We start from the raw sequence: 22,020 nt of genomic DNA on the forward strand, positions 1-22,020 counted from the left end.
ATCTCACACAACACTCACACATGACACACGCTCCTTTCTCACACGACACACGCTCCCTTCTCACACGACACACACACACGACACACGCTCCTTTCTCACACGACACACACACACGACACACGCTCCTTTCTCACACGACACACTCACACGACACACACACACGACACACGCTCCTTTCTCACATGACACACGCTCCCTTCTCACACGACACACAAACATGACACACTTTCTTACACAACACTCACACACGACACACGCTCCCTTCTCACACGACACACACACACGACACACGCTCCTATCTCACACGACACTCACTCCTTTCTCACACGACACACACACACGACACACGCTATCTCACACAACACTCACACATGACACACGCTCCTTTCTCACACGACACACGCTCCTTTCTCACACGACACACGCTCCATCTCACACAACACTCACACATGACACACGCTCCTTTCTCACACGACACACGCACGACACATGCTCCTTTCTCACATGACACACGCTCCCTTCTCACACGACACACAAACATGACACACTTTCTTACACAACACTCACACACGACACACGCTCCTTTCTCACACGACACACGCTCCTTCCTCACACGACACACACTCCTTTCTCACACGACACATGCTCCCTTCTCACACGACACACACACGACACATGTTCCTTTCTCACACGACACACGCTCCCTTCTCACGACACACAAACATGACACACGCTTTCTTACACAACACTCACACACGACACACGCTCCTTTCTCACACGACACACACACGACACATGTTCCTTTCTCACACGACACACGCTCCTTTCTCACACGACACACGCTCCTTTCTCACACGACACACACAGGACACACGCTCCTTTCTCACACGACACTCACACACGACACATGCTCCTTTCTTACATGACACACACACACACGACACACGCTCCTTTCTCACACGACACTCACACACGACACACGCTCCTTTCTCACACGACACTCCCCTGTCGGTCGTCTCTAAGCATCTGAAACTTCTCAAAAGGACCCCTCACAACCTTAAACGGTTAACCTGCTTCTAAATCTGCGTTTCTTCACAAGTAGCTTTTAAAACTGTTTAGAAGCATTGCTGTGCTTTGCTCGGCTGTTACTACTACAATATAATAGTCCATCATTTTCCACTGCAAATGACCCCACTTGTAGCACAACCAAGCTTTTTAAAGCTACCAAGAAACCCAACCAGTTCCCAAACTATTAATATGTGGAAATTACTCTTGAGTACCAAAACCTAACAAATAAACCTTCTATAACACGTATGGAGTATACTTGAAAGAGTATTAAGACACAGCATAATTTATTTGTAAATAATTTATAAATAGCAACATTAAATAAACACATTGCTGCTTTAACATCTTTTCTCTCTTTAAGGGATTTAAGAATATTCTCTGAAATTTATAGCTTGCATAGAGCAAAGCCCTGACATAACACAAGCCCTCCATGAAGTGGCCATCTGTTCTGGCCTCGGTGACAACAGGAAGATGGAAAGGCTTTATCGGTCATCAAAGGGTTCCACCTGGTGTGAGGGGTCTTTGGCCAAAAGGAACGTCCTGGAGACTTTGGTCAGAAAACCTTGATAGTGCAGCAATATGAGAAATTGTACATGCACTGCTGCTATAAAGTAAGAAATCAAAGCATTTTAATGCCAAGCCTTTTTAGTTTTCCGTGACTCTGAAACATCCCTGTGACCTGGACCCGGGAGACAAGAGACAGAGCCGTGCCCTTGGGCCATACTCTATCTCAGTCGCTCGGAGACACCCATTCCACCCGGATTACATTAAAAACTCAAGAAAACCTAACTCGTGCATCCAGGTCTGGTTCCTCCAGCAACAGCACTTCCCCGGGAGGTGCTTTGTTTTCAAGTTAGAAGGAACGATAAAGAGACGGGACCAGAAAAATAAAAGTTTCTCACCTTAAACAGTAAGCACAGATTGGGCATGTTTTAGGGAGGACAAAAATAACTAAGAATAAGAATAGCTGCCAGGAAATACACCTCTTTGTTTCAAGGGAAGATGAGTAATTACAGGACCTCGGGATTCAAACGGCTCTAGAGGGAACGAGTAGCTCCACTTCATGCACGCAGCACAGGCCCTGCCCCTGCAGGGCGGGTGGCTTCTGGTGAACCCGGGACGGGTCCCCAGGCCGTGCACAAGCTCTGCCGCCTCCGAACCCTCTGCCCAGGAAGGGAGGGAGAGCTGGCACCTGGGCCTGGGGCGGGAGACCTCGGCCAAGGACGCACACGCCCAGACCCCAAGTCCCTCAGCAGTGCAGACTCCCCAGGCATCTGGGGATGGGTTCAGGGCCCCCATACACACCTCAAAGTCTTTGAACACTCAAGTCCCTTATATAAAACGTCGAAGTATTTACATAACCTAGCACATCCCCTCATATACTTTAAATCACCTGTAAATTATTTATAATACCGAATTATAAATATGGTATTTATAATACCAAATACAGGCTATTCCCATGGTCCAGGCTTATCCTGTATTATATTATTTACTCCTAAATCCCATTCAGAGGAATATAGGACTTAAATTTTACTGACCCAGTTGGTTTATTTTCTTCAAAAAGCATGTTATGGTTTTGGCAGGAAGAGACATCATATTTCAGATGACCTTAGAAAGAAGGAAAGTGAAGTTGCTCGTTTGTGTCTGACTCTTTGCGACCCCATGGACGGTAGCCTACCAACCTCCTCCATCCATGGGATTTCCCAGGCAAGAATACTGGAGTGGGTCGCCATTCCCTTCTCCAGGGGATCTTCCCGACCCAGGGATTGAACCCAGGTCTCCCCCATTGTAGGCAATCGCTTTACCATCTGAGGGAAGCCCTTGAATACAGTGTAAGTGCTACATACACAGGTGCCAGCACCGCAAGTTTAAGTTTCGCTTTTTGGAACTTTCTGGAATCACTTTCCTCTCCAGATATCTTCTGTCTGAGGCTGGCTGGACCCCTGAGTTCGGAACCACGGGTGCAGAGGGCCCAGTGTACACTGTCAGTGGTACTGGGCGGGGCTCCAAGCGCCTCTGTCACCCCTGGACCCGCAGAGACACTGCCCGCGAGGCTGCCCCGTGCTGGGCCGCAGTGACCAGCAGGCCGGCCATGGCAGGCGGAGGAAAACTCCAGGAGGTGGTGAAGGACACGGAAGCCTTGCGTGCTGCATTTCATGGACTTGTAAACAGTCGGACACGACTTAGCCACTGAACAACAACACATCATTTTTGTGGTCTATAATATAACCAAGGCATATATCTGTAAATATTCTGAAGCGATACTGTTGATGATTTTGTGGTGACAATTCAATTTTATATCCAAAACCCAAAATCTCCAGCCTGCGTATTAGAAAACATAAAACAATCAGCTTATTTCTAAATAAATAAATACAAAAACCCTATAACTCTTCACGATTAATTTCAGTGGTCTCCCAGTTCAGCTATTAAAAGTCTCATCAGTCTAGACACACCGCAGCACATGTCCCTTTGATTTCTATCACGGCAATTTAAACAGGAACGATATTCCTAGTATAAGAACATCCAGTAAGACTAGGGCCATAAACTTTCAAACGAAAAACACGTTATCAGGTACAGAACTTCAGTGACGCGAGGATGTGGAATAGCATTTTTCTAACAGGGTTACAGAATTTGTAAGGAAATTGCACCATCTAGCCACCAAAATAAGAAATAACTATTTCAGATCTATTCAGATCACCAAAGTAAAAGAGAATATGACCCAAACCCCTGACTTTTATATAAGAGTTTAGGTAATTACTGTTAGCTATATTCTGTTTATTACTGTTAAAATATAACATGTTTGTGACATGGTCATTTTATCCATCAAGAACCATTTCATGATACAAGAGGTTCTCAGATTCCCAGATAAGGGCTTCTTCGAGACAGTCACCCACAATCTGTACTGACATGTGGGTGTTACATGGGCCCTTATGGCTGTTTTCCTTAAGAAGGGGAGCAAAACAACACATGGAAGTCCAACTCAGCACACACTCAGGTTCTGGTCTGTGGACACGTATGACTTCCAGTAGCCCCAGTACAACACGTGGTTCATGTGACCAAGAAGCTGAAGAGAACAAACCCACCAAAACTTTAAACAAATGAAGAGAAGGAAATCTATAAAGAGAAGGAGACTCTCTGAGCCTATTTCAAAATAAAGAATTTAAATGAAAAGAAAAAGCACCTGAAGTTTACAGTCACAGAACAGATATAAAATGAAAAAAAAAAAAACAGCACCTGAGAGAAGACTGTATAAAAGGAGACTGAAACCTGAGGAGTGAGAGATCTTTACACAGTGCCTTAAAGTGAGTGGGCCGTCTTTGACACCGCTGACATTACTCCAAAGCATCTTCCTTTATAAAGCCTGAAAAGCAAGCATTTTTAAAGCATAAGAAACACTGTAGTAAAACTGCTTTTCTGGTTATTTTTTCAAAAAACTTCATAAATCTGAAGGAAAAAAAATGCTTGGCATGAGCCAATATCTTCCTATTAACAAAGTTTATATTTCCTCTTGAAAAGAGAGCAAGTCAGTCCGGATGAGGAAAAAATGCTCAAAGCAATCCGACTCACATATTTATTCCATAATGTATTCCTCAAGTCCATTAGCACAATAAGAACGGGCTTTTCTTCCAACACAACTTCAAAGACAGGCTGGAGAGATGCCCAGATTACAAATATGTATTTCCTTAGCATTGGAAAAAAAACACTCCCTCCAAAAAAGTACAAAGTACCAAAACTCAGGGCATACTGCAAGCTATGTGAGAGCAGAGAAAACACTATTTGAATTTTTGAATGAGCTAGAGAAGATAAACAATTAATATTATGGTTAAAACATATAAATCAAGAGTGACCACCAGTGGATATGGCCTACAAATAGACAGTCTTTCAATCGCCTCTCCGTGAAAGCCACAGTGTGGCCTGACCCCAAAGAGAGAAAGAGGACACACTCTGCAGGCATGAAAGCAGCATTTACAGTAAGTGACCACAAACTAGGCCACAAGGAAAGTGTCCAAGCAAATCCTCAGCATCACAGGGACCACGCTCTTTGAACACACGATCATACTAGATACTGGGGGAAAAAACACAAAACTTAAAAAAACTCTATGTTTAAGCTAAAAACCAAACTCCCAGATAACTCGTGTGCTAAAGAAGAAATAACAACCAACTACTTCATACTAGAATTCAAGGCATTTTAGTACATAAAAATTTTAAATTTAAGGATAAAACATGCTTAAAGGGAGATGTACAGTCTTAAATATATTGTTGAAAATGATGAAGACTAAAAACAAATTAGTTAAATGTCTTTTACTCATGAGTCTAGAAAAAGTAAACACCCGAAGAAATTAAGAGGGAGAACCGAGTAGAAATCAATGAAAGGAAGAGAAGTCAGTATCCACAGAACCAAAAGCTGATGCTTTGCTACACAGTGTCTCTTTCAATAGTTTTTTCAAAGTCTTATCAAAGGAAAAAAAATACAAAATTTTTGGAAAGAAGGAGAACTATAACTATATATCTATTTTTTAAATCACAAAGTATCTTGAAGCATCTTTTTGCCATCAGTTTGTAAAATGGGCATGAAATAAGCGATTTCCTACAGAAACACTGTGGAAGGGACTGCTGGCTGGCTCCTGTGCCTGCTCGCCCTTCTTTTCTTTTTTTATTTTAGTGGGTTTTTTGCTTTATTTGTTGTTAATTGAGGTAGAGTTGTACTGATCTCCCTTCTTAACAGCAAAGCTTCCTGCCCTGTGAGCAGCCCACATGTGGTAGACGTGTCAGTTCCAGAACCCTCAGCCCTTAGCCAGGCAGGTGGCCTCTGCCATTTAACCCAAGTGCCTTGCAAAACTGTCATCTGCTGTCCATGCCAGGCAGTGAGAAAATCTGGCAAGTTTTGGTCTGTATAATGGAACCTCTCAATGCTAGCTAAGCACATGGATGCCTGGAATTAAGATGTCACTTCACAGACCCCTTAGCGATGAAGATCTGACCAATATAATGAAAGCTGAAGTGGTGTGCATTATTCCATTAACTAGTCTAAAGGATTAGTTTGAGAGAACAGAAAAGCGAGCAACTCAGAGGCTCCGATACTCAGAAAACAGCCAGAAGAGAAGGAACTAGCAGCGGAGTGACTGCACCAACATCAGAGGGCTGACGTGAGGACCACAGCAACGAACACGAAGTGCTCCAGCACAGAGGGAGCAGCGACGGCGGTGAACTTATATTAAGACTAAAGAAACAGATACGATCGCACATCCCTCTGATCGGCCAAGAAAAATCCCTCAGTATGACAATTTAACAAATGATGCTGGAACATCTGGTTACCATATGCAAAAATAAATAAGCTTCAATCCATACCTTGCATTCCATACAAAAATCAACTCAAAATATAAAACCTCAACTACAAAATCTCCAGAAAATATAAGAAGAAACCTCTGTGACCGAAGGTTTGGCAAGACCTCTTGGATAGAACACCAACGTTCAACTGCTTTAAAACTTCAAACTTCTGCTGTTTGAAAGACACTTTTAAGGGAAGGAAAAGACAAGCACTGGACTAGAAGAAAACATTCATGCGCTGTATCTGGTAAGAGTCTTATGTCCAGAATATATGAAGGATTCTCAGAGCTCAACAGTAAGAATACAACCAGCCTAACTTTCAAAGGGGCAAAAAAAATGTGGACACTTTACCAAAGAAGATATAAGAATGGAAAATAAGCAAAGAAAAGATATTTAATATCATTAGCAACTAAGAAAATGCAAATCAAAACCACAAGACATTTTAAAAAATTGACCGTATCAAGTGTTGACGAGGATGTGGAGGAACTGGAACTCAACTGCTGGTAGGAAAGTAAGTGGTGCAACCACTCTGGAAAACGGCCCAGCAGTTTTTTTTTAAAAAGCTGAACATACATTTGTTACACAACCCAGCAGTCCCCTCCTAAGTGTTTACCCAGCTGGACCAAAATACTTGTCCACACAGACTTGTTCACAGCAGCTGTATCTGGAATCACCCCAAACTAGAAGCAACCCAAATGCCCCCCCGTTGATAAAAGGGTAGACACGCTGCGGTCCATCCATACCGCGGTAAAAGAAGTGAACTGCTGAAACGTGCTGCATGTGGATACGCTGCAAAATAATCACGACCAGTAAAAGGACCCAGACCCAACACAGAGTACACGCCAAGTGAGTCCATGCACGTACAACTCTGGGACATCAAACGAAACTACAGCAACAGGAGGAAAGTGAACGGCTGCTGGGGATGGCGGGGTGGAGGGAGGAAACAGGGGGACGGGAGGGGTGACGAGGGACACAGGCCACTTCTGAGGGCCGTGGGCATGTTCGTTACCTCGGCTCCGGCTGCAAAAACACGTGAAAACAGGGACTTTCATTCCATTGACAGAACAAGTCAGCACAGCCTCGACGGAACCTGGTGAAACTGAAGCTCTGCCCATGTTCTGGCAGAGAGACTCCAGTTCTGGCACCACCTCGAGAGTGGAGCGGGGTGGGGGGCGGTGGAGTGCAAACCACAGGCCGAGGCCAGGTCCTGCTGTTGTGATAAAGCTTTACTGGGACGCAGACACGCCTTCACGTACGTCTACGCAACAGCTGCTTGTGGAGGCATCAGCAGAGCTGAGAGGCTGCGGCAGACACCATATGGCTCTGAAGCCTCAAGTATTTACTGTCTGGCCTTTTCAGAAAACATCTGCTGATCACTGCTGGAGACCGACACTGGCTCTTGTGTGCCAGGACACACGCAAAGAAGCCCACGGAAGCGCTCTGCACAACAGCGAAAGGCTGGAGAACCCGAAGTGCCCATCAGTGAAGGAACTGATTACTAACAAACACTGGAGTATATTCATCAATTAAAATGAATTAACTAGACCTAAAGGCATCAAAACGGGCAGGGTCTCAGAAACTCCAGGCTGTCTGAAGAAAGCTGCAAACAATAAGGTGAGGTTTGCAAACCCACAGGAAGTAGGCATCACACCGAATCCACCCTTGTGGCTGCCCTAGTGAGTGCAGGACTGGAGCAAGCCCTGAAAGGACTTCAACTTTTCCTACACATTTTCATTTATTTTTATGAAATCTAATTAAGATATTTTAGAAGACCCACAAGTTAAATAAATTTAAATGTGACGTCTATAACATACCAAAGAAAAAAAAGCAGAGAAACTTGCTGGGTTTTTCCACCCGACTATACTACACATCACCCCCAACTTTAAAAATGCTCACTAAGTATACTTTTCAAAGCAGTGAATGTTCACCGAACATCGGAATTTTTTCCCTTTTATCTTCTGAAGGCAAGAGATCTACCCATCTGAAATTTACTTTCAGAGAAAACTGAAACACAGGCCTAGTATGCTTTGCATAAAAACAAAGAGCTATAAAATTTAAACCAACTGGAGCTTCAAAGGTCACCTACAGCAACAGCCTGAGGCGCACACTGGAGGCCTGCACGAACACCGCCAGGGACAGCGGACACGTCTCCAGGCTCATGAGAAGGACGACGGCACAGCGGAATCCCACAGCGACAGACTGCGGATGGCAGAAAGGGCTTTTCCCCTTTGAGAAGAGCGGGCGGCCGCGCTCTCCTCCTGTTCCTGGTGTGAGGGGCTCCCTCTCACGGCGGGTTTCAGCCCTACGGGTCTCCTCGCAGCTGCTTCAGGCCAGATCTTCGTGACGAACCAGGACATATTAAGCAGAATTATCTAATAACCGTTAATTCAACTAGAAGGTAAGAGAAATGGCTGCGTGAGTGTCTGCATGTAAACTTACTGGATTGTTGGCTCCTGACAAAGCTAAGACACCCAGAAACTTACATTAAAAAACCAAGAAGTGAAGATTTATTCTTATTTTTTTAAGGCGCGAAGATGGAAAGCTCTTGGTGGCATCTGAGGCTCACTACCTGGCCTGCAGGTATTCACCGTGCGTCACGTGCCCCAAGGCAGGGGCTGGTGGGAGGGAGGCGGGGGTCCTAACCGAGGCAAGCCACACACCTGGAAGGGAGACAGCTGGGAGACCAGACACAGACGGCATGCCTGTTTAAAAGTCAGATCTGAAAACTTCCCAGACGCTTGCTCTGTCACCAGCTGGGGTCACCCGGACGGAGAGCCTGCCTGCCACCACGGCGCAGGGAGAAGGGGCGGGCTGGGCAGAAGGGGTCGGCACTGGGTCAGCGCAGGCCGAGGGAGGCCACCACCCAACCCGGGACGGGACTGGGTGCAGAGGAGCAGCATCAGGCCCGTAGAGCCCTGCATCTGTGTCCTGCCATCTGTGGGGGGAGGGGGGAGGCATGTGAACACGTCCACCGACGTCACTGAGTCACAGCATCTGAAGCGTGCCCCTAGTCTTTGAAGGCAGATGTGTGAAACAGAGGCGGAATGCCAGTGTTTACAGAAGTCATTCCGGTACCTTCTCTCCAGGGCTGGATGACTGCTGCAGCTTCTCATAATCTTTCTTGGTCTCCAGAATTTTCTTGACAAGTCCTCCTGTTGGAAATCAGTGGTTCACATTAAAGCCGTTCTCTGGCCTAAGGAGCCAACTCACGCAGTGTGGGTAGGGTGAGGAGGAATGCGGAGCTTCTTCCACTTTCTGTACAAAACAGCTTCAAAGACTCCTTACAGGACAAAAGAGCAAAGCAACGCTTTCAGCCTGTTGCAGACTAAGTACTAATATTTCTTTATATTAGGGAAAGAGCCATCAACTTAAAATGGATTACTCGTGAGATAAATACCATATGAAAAATCATTTGAATATACCTTGGTTGGCATGCTTGACCTTGGAACCATGTGACTATTTTACATTAATGAAACAAAATTAAATCAAACATTTTAAAGCCTAAAGATCAAAAGCAAAAGAAAACTACAAACATTAGCAGTATCGTATCGGCATTCATAACCTAACAGAGAAGAGTTATTTCACCACTTAAAAACAGGGCCATTGGCTGTGCGTCCCTGAGGGGGCAGCTACTAAGAACCAGGAGGCAATCAGATCTGCCAGGAACAGCCTGACGCCTTTCCAGCAGACACACAGTTGTAAAGCACTGGTGGGGTGCTGTGCTCAGTCTCTCGGTCGTGTCCGACTCTTCGCGACCCCAGGGACTGTAGCCCGCCAGGCTCCTCTGTCCATGGGGTTCTCCAGGCAGGAAAGCTGGAGTGGGTTGCCATGTCCTCCTCCAGGTAACCACTGGTGGTGCTGTTTTAAATTGCTGAGTGTGCGAATGCAGGATACAGAAACTCATGGCTGACAGTGTTGGGAGCCCAATTGCTGGCACGAGCAGAGATGTCCACGGACAAAGCAAAGAACTTGCGAATGACATAAATCATAAATCCGAAGTGAAAATACCAACATGAGCTCGGGATTTAACTTTCCTATGAAAAAGTTAGAAAACCCCTAGATACAATGACCAACCCAGAAGTGACATGCAACCAGGCTCCTTGAAGATACGGGGCGGGAAGGAAGAACAGAAAAGAGCCTAAAACCTTTGTCCCACCAGAAACCAGGAAGCCACAGAGTCTACTGGGCAAACATGGGCAGAAGGATATGGAGAAAACCCAGGTGGACCAAAACAAAACACATCAAGCAAGGTAAAGCCGTGACTTCAGAACAACATCAAAACCACCACCATGCCCACCAGCACAGCCCTCATCAGTCACCCCTCAAGGTGCCAGGAGACAAATGCCCTGCGAGGAAAACCCATCTATAAAGGGGGAGCATGGAGCAGTAAACGCCTGGGGAGGGAAAGCCTGACAACGTGGAGTCGCCAACCAAAATGTGCTGTGGGGTGGGGACGAGAAGGCCACCCTCCACGACCCCCACGGAGTAACGGAGCGAGACCCACGTGCGGGCACAGGGACAGCAGGCGTGACAGGGAGCCACCACCGCCTGCTCTCGTCCAAACAAACCGAACCTGACCAGGTCTCCAGAACAAATTCACAGGAACAGAAGAACGTGAAAAAAAACCCCACAACACCGGTGGGTAACAAGCAGCACCCAACCGTGGGGAACGCTAAAGGACAAGCAACCAGCCTCTTCAACAAATAAATCGCAAGAGGATGGGGCGGGAGGGGGAGTCTACAGAGAGAATTCAGAGTTAGATCAGTCAGCTGCAAACACAGGGGCCTTACCTGGATTCTGACTCAAAGGGAAAAACACAGAACTAGGGGAAAACAAGCACGAGAGGGTACAAAAAGCAGGAACGACTGCTTTCTGCAGGCAATGATGGAAATGTGGGTACTATTCTTTAAAAAAACCCCACGTTTACAACAGAAATGATGTTCTCCAGGGCCTGAAAAGTATGGGGAGTCACCTTGGGTGGAGACCAAGGGGAGACAAGACGACTGCTCACTGCAGAAGCTGCACGGTAGCCCAGGGTGCGCCAGACTACTCTCTCGGCCTTTACAAACGTGTGAACTAAAAGAAGACATTGTGGGGACCTCCCTCGTGGGGCAGGGGCGAAGACTCTGCATTCCCAACACGGGGAGCAGGGGTTCAATCCCCGATCGGGGCACTAAGATCCCATATGCCTCGTGGTGTGGCTAGAAAAAAAAAAAAAAAGACACTGCTTGGGAAGAAAACAGTATTACAGAACTGTCAATCTGGAGAGGACTTCAGAAGTCCTCCAGTCCCATGGTCTAACCGTGTGGGTAAGAAGGGATGTCATCTCCACAGCTGCCCACTGCTGACCTCCAGTCCTGCCCCACCCCCAGCGGCTTCCATCGTCCCCAGGATGAACCACACACCGAGGAGGCATCGGTGCCCACGGCATCCTCCTTACTGCTACTCAGACCCCTGAGCAAACCGCGGCAGACCACGCTTGCTTCACCAGGTCCTTTCAGAGCACAGAGCGCACTCCCCAGGGCACGCACACTGGCCCACGACTCACCGTGCTTCTCGTCTTCCTCCAGTTCCACTGCCTGGGCCTGAGCGGAAGAGGAAGAAAACGGAGGCTCAGGCTTGCTGAGACCCCAAGACCAAACCCGCGTGGCTCTCATCAGGGGAGGGACTGGGTTAAAGAGGGCGGAAAACTAACTGAAACTCAGGGGCAAAGCCTGTGCACACAGATCTCAGAGCGGGAGGACTCGGCCCCACATGTGATGACCCAACGCACGCCGTGCTTCACCCACCACTTCGAGCTCCGACATCTCAGGGAGCTGCGGGGCGGCCTCCACCACAAACTGATAATCGTCCTCGTCGTCAGAGTTCTGCGACTCGGTGATCACGTTGGACACAGTTTTACCACTCCCCGTCCTGAATGAAGAGAAAATGGGTTCCGTTAGAAACCGTCTCCCGGTCACACGCCCCCGTCAACCCCGGCATCTGGAACTGGGTGCCCAGTGCTCCCCAAGTCTTCCCCGCAGCCCACCCCGATTTCACCCACGTGCCCTGGGGAGACCGGGCCTCCCGGAGCCCCCGAGCAGCAGCTGGCCTCCCCTCTCCAGGTGCAGGGGAGGGGCGTGGTTTTCCTTGTGCTGACAGTGGCTTCTAGACTACGCTCCCTAAAATCTGCCAACTCTGAATTTCCTGTTGTCTGAGCTTCTCTGACAACAGATGAACGTTGTCTGTCATTTGACAGAGAATGAGATGTGGCAACCCACTCCAGTGTTCTTGCCTGGAGAATCCCAGGGACGGGGGAGCCTGGTGGGCTTCCGTCTATGGGGTCACACAGAGTCAGACACGACTGAAGCGACTTAGCAGCAGCAGTGGCAGTAGCAGAGATGGTTGGATGGCATCACCGATTCAATGGACATGAGTTTTAGCAAGCTCTGGGAGTTGGTGATGGACAGGGAAGCCTCGCATGCTGCAGTCCATGGAGTCGCAAAGAGTTGGACAGGACTGAGCGACTGAACGGAACTGACTGAGCTTCTCCGAGAACCAGCCCTATCGCCCTCACCGGCCAGCCCCGGGGCTCATGCTGCGCTCCGGGCTGCTGCCCTAACTCCGGGGGGTTCCCAGTGCTAGAAAGGCCCCACCCAGTTGCTGGGCTCTGGGGCCCCCGAATGCTCCCGCATCCCTCTCTCAGCCACAGGCCTACGGCAGGGCCTGGTTACCGTCGCGGATAGCAGACGCTCAGGCCCGAATCCAAGCCCCTGCTCTGTGACCACCCCACCCCACCCCAGCGTCTTCCCATCTCTGGAAAACAGTCCATGGGAAGCTGACTGGACCCTTCACCTCGTGCCCTGGGGGCGCCCGTGAGTACACCCTGCCTTTCCACGCTCTGAGGACCTCTAGGGTGGGCAGCCTGTCCTCTGCAGGAGGCTCAGCAGCACCCTGGCCCCGAATCCAGCTGGACACCAGGCGCCTTGTCTCCATGTCCTCCCCAGTCCCGATGCCACAAAACATCCCCGGGGCGGCCCCGACCGAGGACCTCGGCTCTGGTCCAGTCCAGGTACCAGGCCCTCCTCTCTTTCCTGAGCCCCGAGCCTCCATCCCCAGACTCACCATCAGCTCAGAAGACGAAGAGCCAGGAGCTCACCGCCCAGGATCTGGCCCGCCCACCAGCTCCCTCTCCGTGAGGCCAGTCCCTCCACACGGCCTCTGTTCCCCCAACACCCCGCCCCCAGCCCACACCGCCTGTGCCTCCCGTCGCCCCTCCCGACTGGACCACTACCACCACCAGAGAAACTCTGCTCGTCTCACCTTAAAAACAGGGACTCTAACTTCTCTCAGGCCTTCCCAACACCTGCTGCCTCACCCTTCGCTTCCCTGGGCAACAAGCTTAAAAGACACCCACGCCGCCTCCAGGCCCTGCCTCGCAACCCAGCTGAAGCCCACTCCGACCAGCCCGTTCTCCTTTTCCTGTTCCTTCGCGTTGATGCTTTGCACTGTGTCCACACTGGATCCACAGGGAGATCCATAACATTTATAAAGCCCTGCACATGGCCTGTCTTTATACTGCCCACGACTTTGTATCTTTTGTTTTTAATTTTTCTGCGATTAAGCCTTTACATTCTTTTATCCCATTTTCCCCTCTGATAGTCTTTATGCTCAGAAAATCCTCTTATCTAGAGATGGAAGGCATACACTTTCACCATTATGGCAAAGACGTGATTGCAGAGCACGAACCCCTGTATGGAGGCGGTCTGGCCCGTGCTTAGAGGTCAGGGCCCCCCCAGGTGCTGTGCTCCCCACCTCAGCATGTGCTCCACCCCCGCCAGCCCAACCCACGCAGGGGAAGCCCCTCCCGGACTCCAGGTGCGGAGACACCGGACGTGGCTGCCCAGGGCCCCACCTGTCCGTGGTCAGCGCCTCCACACTCTCCTGCCGTCGGACCCGGGGAGGCGCGGGCCGTGCGCTCCCAGGCCGAGGTATCCTCCTAAAAAGAGACACAGAACACTTGCGCGTTTCCGAGGGGACAGAACACCCACGCTAATGCCAATTTCCAGGCCACCTTCAACCTGCCCGTTAGGACACGGTCTGCAGAATACTAAGAACGTCCCACTAACTTGACAAGTCTACAAGCACCCACCTCTTAATCTCGTTAAGGTAAAAAGGGTGGTAAACATAACTACCAGAAATCAAACCCTTGACAAAATTTGGCCGTGAGTGCGCCTCTCCCTCCAGGAGTCAGGGGCACCTCAGGCACGAGGAGATGAAGCGGGCTTTGCTTCTCTGAACGAACACTGGCTCACGGCTGAGCTCAAGCGGCACATGCGCTGGGGCAGCACGGAGAGGCACGCAGGACTGGGCGCACAGACCTGACCGCCGCGGGGGGCTCGCCGGGCGGCTCGGGGTTCTCCGGCGCCTCACTCTTCTCCTGGCCAGGAGCTCCAACGTCTCCTTCTGTATGGGCAGCCGGCCCACCAGCAAATTCGCAAAGAAAAAAAAAAACAACAAGTAAACGTGTGAAGAGACAGCCATCAAAACAATGACAAATACGAGTGAAATTTTTCTCATCATTTTGATGAAATCGAAACAGATGCTTGGTATCTAAATTTGGGGCAGATGTGGGGACATGGGCGGACGCGAAATACAAACTGGGTCAACTTCCCAAGAAAACAGAATTCAACAGGCAGGTCCGTCAAGTCAGTAATTTAACTGAAAGGAAGATACAGCCTAACGACAGAAGCGGACACGCACGTGTCAGGATGCTCAGCCGCCATCGTTCACCCCAGGGACAGACACCAGGAAACTCAGGAAACTGTGGTCCGGCCCCGGTCACACCCTCGTATGAAAGTCACTGTGTTAATACACGCAGAATCAGCAGCACGCTGTGCTCAGTCGTGTCGACTCTGTGATCCCAGGGACGGCAGCCCACCAGGCTCCTTTGTCCACGGGATTCTCCAGGCAAGGATAGTGGAGTGGGTAATGTATATTACATAGCATAGATGGGGGTCTAAAAGGACATTCATTCAAGTTGTGAGCACTGGGATTACCAACGCTTTTCATTTTCTTCATATTTTTGTGCATTTTTAAAGTTTTTTTATTTTGGCTCTATACTGTATTATTTTTATAATCTGAATAAAGTTTTGTTCAGTTTGATAAAGATTTAATCAGTAAACAATAAACCCAAACTATTAAGACAATTAAATTTACTGTTTAAAGTGAAAGTGTTTTATACATTAGAAAATAGTAAAACCAGAATTTGATTATTGGAAATATAATTTATACTCAAGAAAAAGATTCCTGAAATACATTCTTTTAAAACATAAAAAGTTAAATCTTAAATTGGTGGCTATGTTTCCTTAACATACTTTCACTAATACAACATTTAAAACATAAATCTGAGAGTGCATGCCACTATCTGTAAACACGGACACAATTTATACCAAACAGATTTATTTAAGGCCATTACTTACCTGCATCACTAGGACAGTCACCTAAAAAAAAAAAGTACATCAGAGCATCAATTTCTGTCAGGAAACTTCAGTATATTAAATGATCAGAACAGGATTAGAGAAAAATAGATTAGTAGTAACGTTAGATATCCACTAAGGGAAAAATGGTCATTTCCTCATAGTCTTTTTTCCAGCTTCCTACTACCACTGTTTTATTTTCAGAGAGAGACAGACAAAACCATGAATCATAATATGTCATTACTTGAAAACAGGAGCTAGGAATGGGGAGAAAGTGTATCGGTCATGGAGACGAGTGACAGAGGCGGGAGGTGACAGAGCCAGGCTCAGACAAACGGGGCCGTCTCAGGTAAGTCAGCCGCGAGTGTCTTTCCATCGGCTCCCAGACGGGAGGGCGTCTGCCCCCAGCAGCCCGCCCTGGCACTCGTCACCCCGGACTTTTCCTTCAAGTGCCACGTGATGGGGACAAACGTGGTAGCCGAGGCCACGACCAAGGCGGGAAGCGCCGTGGGGTTGGGGGGACCCAGGAAGGTCTCCGCACTACACTCTTGAAGCATGCGAACACGCGCGCAGAAGAGCCAAAGCTCCCTGGATGCAGGACGAGAACAGACGCCCCCAGGGACGGCCAGGTGGCCTGGAGGACACACGCTTAAATATGGGGAGGGCCAGACCGCAAGGGCGGCCTGTGGACACCGAGGTCAGAGCCACAGACACGCTGCCCCAAAGGGGCCGGCTCTGGGGGTGCAGGGGCCCGGCCTTGGGCCTCGGACACCTGCCTCCCAGAGGTCCAGCCCGGCAGAGGGCACTCTGGAAGACACGGCCACCTGGGAGGCCACGCGGGGTATTGGGGAAGGGACTGGCGCGAGAGCTGCCATGTCACCGAGGCCTGAACACCGCGGCCCCGGGCCTTCTTCAGAGCCGGGAGGGGCTAAGGGCCACAGGGGGCTCCGAGGACGGTGGAGTCCCGAGCTGACCCCAAGCGCCGCATGCACTCAGCAGCCTGCCCCCAGCACAGCGCAGCGCCCCGCCTCACGGACGCCCCCGGCCCTGGGCTCCGCCTGCATCACCCGGCCGCCACCCCCAACGCCCGGGGCCGAGGCCCCCTCTGCCTTCCTCCCTCGTCCCTGGCTGGCACCCCACCGCCAGGCTCCCAGCCCTAGTCAAGGCTGCCAGCCCCTCCTCTGCATCAGGAATGTACAACCTCAGGCGTCCACATGCCTCCAGGCGACCCCGCTGCTCCGTCCCTCCCCATCGCCCCACAGCCCGGGCCAGTCTGGCCTCTGGACCACGCACTACACTTCCCACATGATCTGAGCATCATGAAGCCACTGACCCCTAAAAACGGCCTCAGCGTCCTATCACCAAGCTCCCATTATGGCCACTGGCCCCAACTTCCGCCCCTGCCCCGCCCCGAGGCCCTCCCTGACCCCGGTGTGACGTCTCCCCGCAGACCACCCGCAGCATCTGCAGCGCCTGCCGCTTCAGCTCGCTCAGGCGCTCTCTGCCCGAGGGCTGAGCGCAACGCAGGCCTCCGACAGACACTTTCTGCTGAACCCGCCCTCAGCTGCCCACACCCCTGCGGCCCCGACACCTGAGCCGGGCCTGGCGCCGGGGCACGACACAGGGGCAGCGGGCAGGGCAACCTTCCACGCCCGGCAGGACCTCCAGGGCCTGAAGAAGCACACGCTGGTCCAGAAAACGGGGGATGTGTGTGCATGCACACTGGTTCACTGTGCTGTACAGCGGAAACCAACACAACACTGCAAAGCAACTGCACTCCAATAAAAATCCTTTTTTTTAAAAAAAGCAAATGCTGAATATATTACTACAGTTTTTTTGTTGTTAATGTTGAGAAAAAAAATCATGCTTGAAAGCAGAACCCTAGAGAGGGATGACCTGAGACAGAGAACATCACAGAAAAGTCACAGTGGGGACAGCCTCTGACTGCTTGGAAGTCCTCTTTGGACGGGAAACCTGGGGCTGCGGCCCGGCCTCCAGGAACCCCAGCAGCAACTGAGGCTTGTCCCTGGGTCACCCCGACACTTCTGGGCTCAGGAGGAACTCGGGACACGGGAAGGTCTGCTGCCCTCAGGCTGGGACTAGGACGCTCTCCTCCAGTTTATCAAAAAGCCAAGAGCAAGACACCAGCCACGTTCGGTCCTGAGTGTGGACGACGAGGGGCTGGGCCTCGGCAGGGGTCAGAGGCCTGGGAGCCTGCTGCTGCAGCCATGACCCCGGGACACCCCGCGTGGGGGACGCACGGGTGACCAGCCTCCCTCTTACCTTTCTGCTTCGCGGCTGGCTCTGACTCAGCGCTGCCTCTCCACAGACTGGCTGCACTGCCATCTGAAACACTGGCTGAATCAGCATTAGCTTCTCTCGTTCCCGACATCAGTTAAGGCAGGTGATTAAGACAGAGACGTGCGGTGGGGTCACGGGCGGCACCTGACGCCTCTGTGCCCCTCCCCCCCGCCAGTTCCCCAGGGATGACCAGGGCGGCTTTCTAGAGGATGCACTTGCCTGACTTGATCAGGAGTGGGGAAGGGGCGCCCGGGAAGTAGGCAGGCCCCACCCGCTCAGCCGAGGCAGAGGCCAAGCCCCCCCACCCCCGTTTCCAAGACGGCCTGACCCCACCAGTCCCCCCTGGTCTCCCCACGACGGCCCAGCCTGGGAGTCATGAGCTGAGGCTGCAGCTTCAGGATGGCAGGAGCAAGAGGGACACGCTCCTGACTCTGCACAGCCCTACACACACTGGAAACTCTGGCACACCTGCCCACTGTTCACTGACTGACATGCAAATGTTGACCAAAATAGAGAGAAGTATCAGGTGCCCGGGAAACAGAGTATTTCCCCTATTAAAAGCAAAAGCAGGGGGCTGAGGGGACACACTCTGAATTGTGGCAAGAGCCAGGGAGGAAACCTGACCCATCACTGAAGCACCGACCCCCCCACACCTAAGATGGATCTGGAGACAAACATAAAGCTGGGGAGCTGTTCCCTTTCCTGAAACACAATCTTATAATCACCTTAAAGCACTCAAAGAAATAGTTTATGTCAGAATTACGCTGTCATTATAAAATAAAGAATCTTTAGTCAAATAAAGAGTTGCTTTATGTAATACAACTATATAAAATAGACAACATATAATTTTCTGAGGAAATTTTTTTGGATCTGTTAAGAACGATGTGGACCTAAACAGCCTGATTCAACTAGTTAATTATTTATGACACATCATAGGCAGCAACCAAAGAACCAACATGAAGTACTATTAAGTTCTAAAACAAATCTAAAAATCAGGGTAAGCTGAGCAGCCACAGATGACCAATTTTAGAAGAAAACACCCCAACTACTTTAAGGTGTCACATACTATTCGGAAGCATCAAATACTATCTGCACCATGCAAGCTCCACCAACACAGCAAGTAGATGACAGATGCGTTCCGTCCGTGGCTCGGAGAGACCGAGCACACTTGGCGCAACGTCATCTCCTCAAAGCTCTTTCTCTGTTTCTGAGAGGCCAATGGTGGTGGTTTTAACATTTCTAGCAGTAGTCTTAAGCGAGGCTTATTAAACCCCAAAGTCACACAAATAAAAAGTACGTAAAAACAGACTACACCTTCACTAATAATACTACAACCAATCCTTATTCAGAGAGCGTAGGTTAGCCAGCTTGGCAAACAACAGCTTTAGAAAAAAATTAGAAATTAAAATCACTATGAATTGGCAAAGGAAAAAAAACACACAGCGCATGAGCACCACCTGTCGTTTGAATTACTGGTAATTACCGAGTCCTGCGGGTGAGGACGAGGGTGAAAGGTCGCACCTGGAGTGGGTTCTCACCCCGGCGAGATCACAGGCGGAAAGCTGGGGCGCCTGGTGGGTCTACCCCAGTTACTCTCCCAGAATGCCTCAGCCAGCACTGCTCTGCTGCTGCTAAGTCGCTTCAGTCGTGTCCGACTCTGTGCAACCCCATAGGTGGCAGCCCACCAGGCTCCCCCATCCCTGGGATTCTCCAGGCAAGAACACTAGAGTGGGTTGCAATTTCTTTCTCTAATAGCACTGGCCCGCAGCTCAGCACAAGCACCCCGTTCTCTGCCAGGGCTCCATGCAGAGTCAAGCCACACAGAGCTGCTGACCATATCTAAGAGCAAATGCAAACAGCCAGGGTTTATACCGGGAGAGCTGCCTGGCACAGGGACCAGCCTGAGCCTTGTATCCTGGGGTGCAGAGATGCTGAGAGCATCCTGACAGGACGTAAGGCAAAGGGCACAGTGTCCCCTATGCAGGGTGAGGGCAAGCAGGCTCTTCAGCCCAAGTCTGATCAGGCCTTTAGATCCAAGGGAAATACGGGGTGGGGGGGGGGGGGACAGGGGGCTCTAAGCTAAATGACACAAGGAACAAGTGGACAGGCACACTGCGCCCGACCAGCAACTGCACCACTCTGGAAAGTCAACGTTCTGGGACAAAAATCCGGAAGGGGAGATGTTCCAGATCCAAAGAGGCTGAAGAGACAAAAAGGAGATGATGAAAAGGCAGAATGCAGTCTGGGTTTCAGACGCTCCGGGGGAATCCGTGTGTTGGGTGCAACAGTCACTTCATGGCTACAGAAGTGCACGCTGAAGCGTTCAAATGGAATACTTAGAGTATTAAAATATTTTTATGTACTTTGAAGTCATTCATAAAACAACGTCACTACAGATGAAGCAAACATGCCAGAACCTTAGGACCACCGAGTCCAGATGAGAGGCACACAGGTGCAAATCATTCTATTCTACTTTCATATATTTTTCATAATGAAAACTTGTAAACAATGACAGAACAGGAAACGAGGGAACCCAAGCAAAATAAAGAGATGGATGGATAAGGTTCAAGGAGACCTCAGACTGTCCAAAGGCTGCAGGAGGAACGAGTCTCCTCAGACAGTCTGCATGACAACGGGAGCAGGAAAGACAGTGTGTGTGTTTTGAAAGAGAAATGGACAAATCTCTTGCTGAACTTTTCAATCCACCTGAAAAAGCAAATGAGAACCACCAAGCCTGCGCACTCTCCCGGGACTCCCTATGGCAACGCCGGCTGGCGGGCCCGGAGGCGGTCAGCATGACGAGGCACAGCTTCAGTCTGAAGCGCTGGCCGGGAGTGGACAGGGACTGAGAGAGACCAGCGCCACTGGACCTGGAGGCTTAAGGCACCCTAACGCTGGCGGGCAAGCCCTGGATTCCGAGAGTCCAGGGACGGCCAGGGCGGGATGACACGTGATGACGGGGACCCCAGGTGGGTGCAGGGACAGGCTCGCGGGAGGAAGGGCCTGCGGGGAGGGCCCCCCAAGCCCAGGTCGCCAGGACCACAGCTGGGCACAGCAAGCGCTTGGGACTCGGCTCATGGCCACCAGGTGGCACCAGGCTCCCCCTCATCTCCACAAAGCACTGGTCTGAGGCCCCGGTCAGTGCCCTGTGCTTCTTCAATGCGCAACTTCCATTCTTCTCACAGCTGAAGAGAAAGGTCTACAAAGATCCATACAGCGCTAAAGAGCTCTCTGCCTTGACTGTAAACCCAGCACACCCGCTCTGAACTGCGCTGGCACAACCCAACAGGGGGCTCCATCAGCTGCGTAAGTGATCAGCACTAAAGCCATCAAGCGCGGCACGCCTGTGACAAGAGGCCACTGTATGGACCCTCCAGCAGGTCTTCTCACACCCGGCACCCACGGGGAGACACTGGCTCAGCGAGCACTCCCTGCAGCTCACTCCAGGCCAGCGGGGACGCGGGTCTGGGTCTGGAGGTGAGGTGAGGCCACATGGGCCGCCCGGCTGCCCGCGTGGGGCAACCTCTCACTCCAGCTTCACCCCCGGCCCGCTCCCCTCTCCCGCAGCTCCGGGACCCCCAAGGGGCTGAGAAAAGCTCCCGCAGAAGTGAATAAACCATCACGAGATGCAGCTGAACGGCACAATCCGTGTGGTCACTGAGAACGGAGTATCCATCCGTAAGAAAGCGCTCTGCCCCGATGTAGGTCATTCGTCCCCCACACTGCTCAAGACCCAGATAAACCGCGCGGGGCTGACCTACTTGGAACAGAACAACCAAGGATGAAGCAGAAGGCTTGCACACACATCTCTTAGAAAAACAAACAAAATGAGGAAAGGCAGAAGGCAAGCACAGAAAGACGGGCCTGC

General features: G+C 50.5%; 1 protein-coding gene across 12 annotated transcripts in view; it reads right to left on the reverse strand.

Moving 5' to 3' along the window:
• IFT54 (intraflagellar transport 54) overlaps positions 1-22,020 on the reverse strand; it is a 63,212-nt gene that overhangs the window by 25,484 nt on the left and 15,708 nt on the right. For 3 of the 12 annotated variants that reach the window (XM_055401794.2, XM_055401795.2, XM_055401801.2), the window contains 7 exons: positions 18,135-18,227; positions 15,855-15,875; positions 14,754-14,838; positions 14,288-14,371; positions 12,183-12,306; positions 11,942-11,978; positions 9,469-9,545 (listed from right to left, as the gene is read on the reverse strand). In XM_055401794.2, coding sequence (XP_055257769.2) covers positions 9,469-9,545; positions 11,942-11,978; positions 12,183-12,306; positions 14,288-14,371; positions 14,754-14,838; positions 15,855-15,875; positions 18,135-18,227 — 521 coding nt within the window. Of the gene's footprint in view, positions 1-505; positions 9,329-9,468; positions 9,546-11,941; positions 11,979-12,182; positions 12,307-14,287; positions 14,372-14,753; positions 14,839-15,854; positions 15,876-18,134; positions 18,230-21,320; positions 21,328-22,020 lie in introns of those variants that run through there. The other 9 variants (XM_055401800.2, XM_055401805.2, XM_055401806.2 and 6 more) reach the window with 6 other exon arrangements.

The sequence above is a fragment of the Moschus berezovskii genome, chromosome 4, assembly GCF_049115385.1.
Source record: "Moschus berezovskii isolate FMDL1 chromosome 4, NW_MosBer_1.0, whole genome shotgun sequence".
NCBI lineage: Eukaryota > Metazoa > Chordata > Mammalia > Artiodactyla > Moschidae > Moschus > Moschus berezovskii.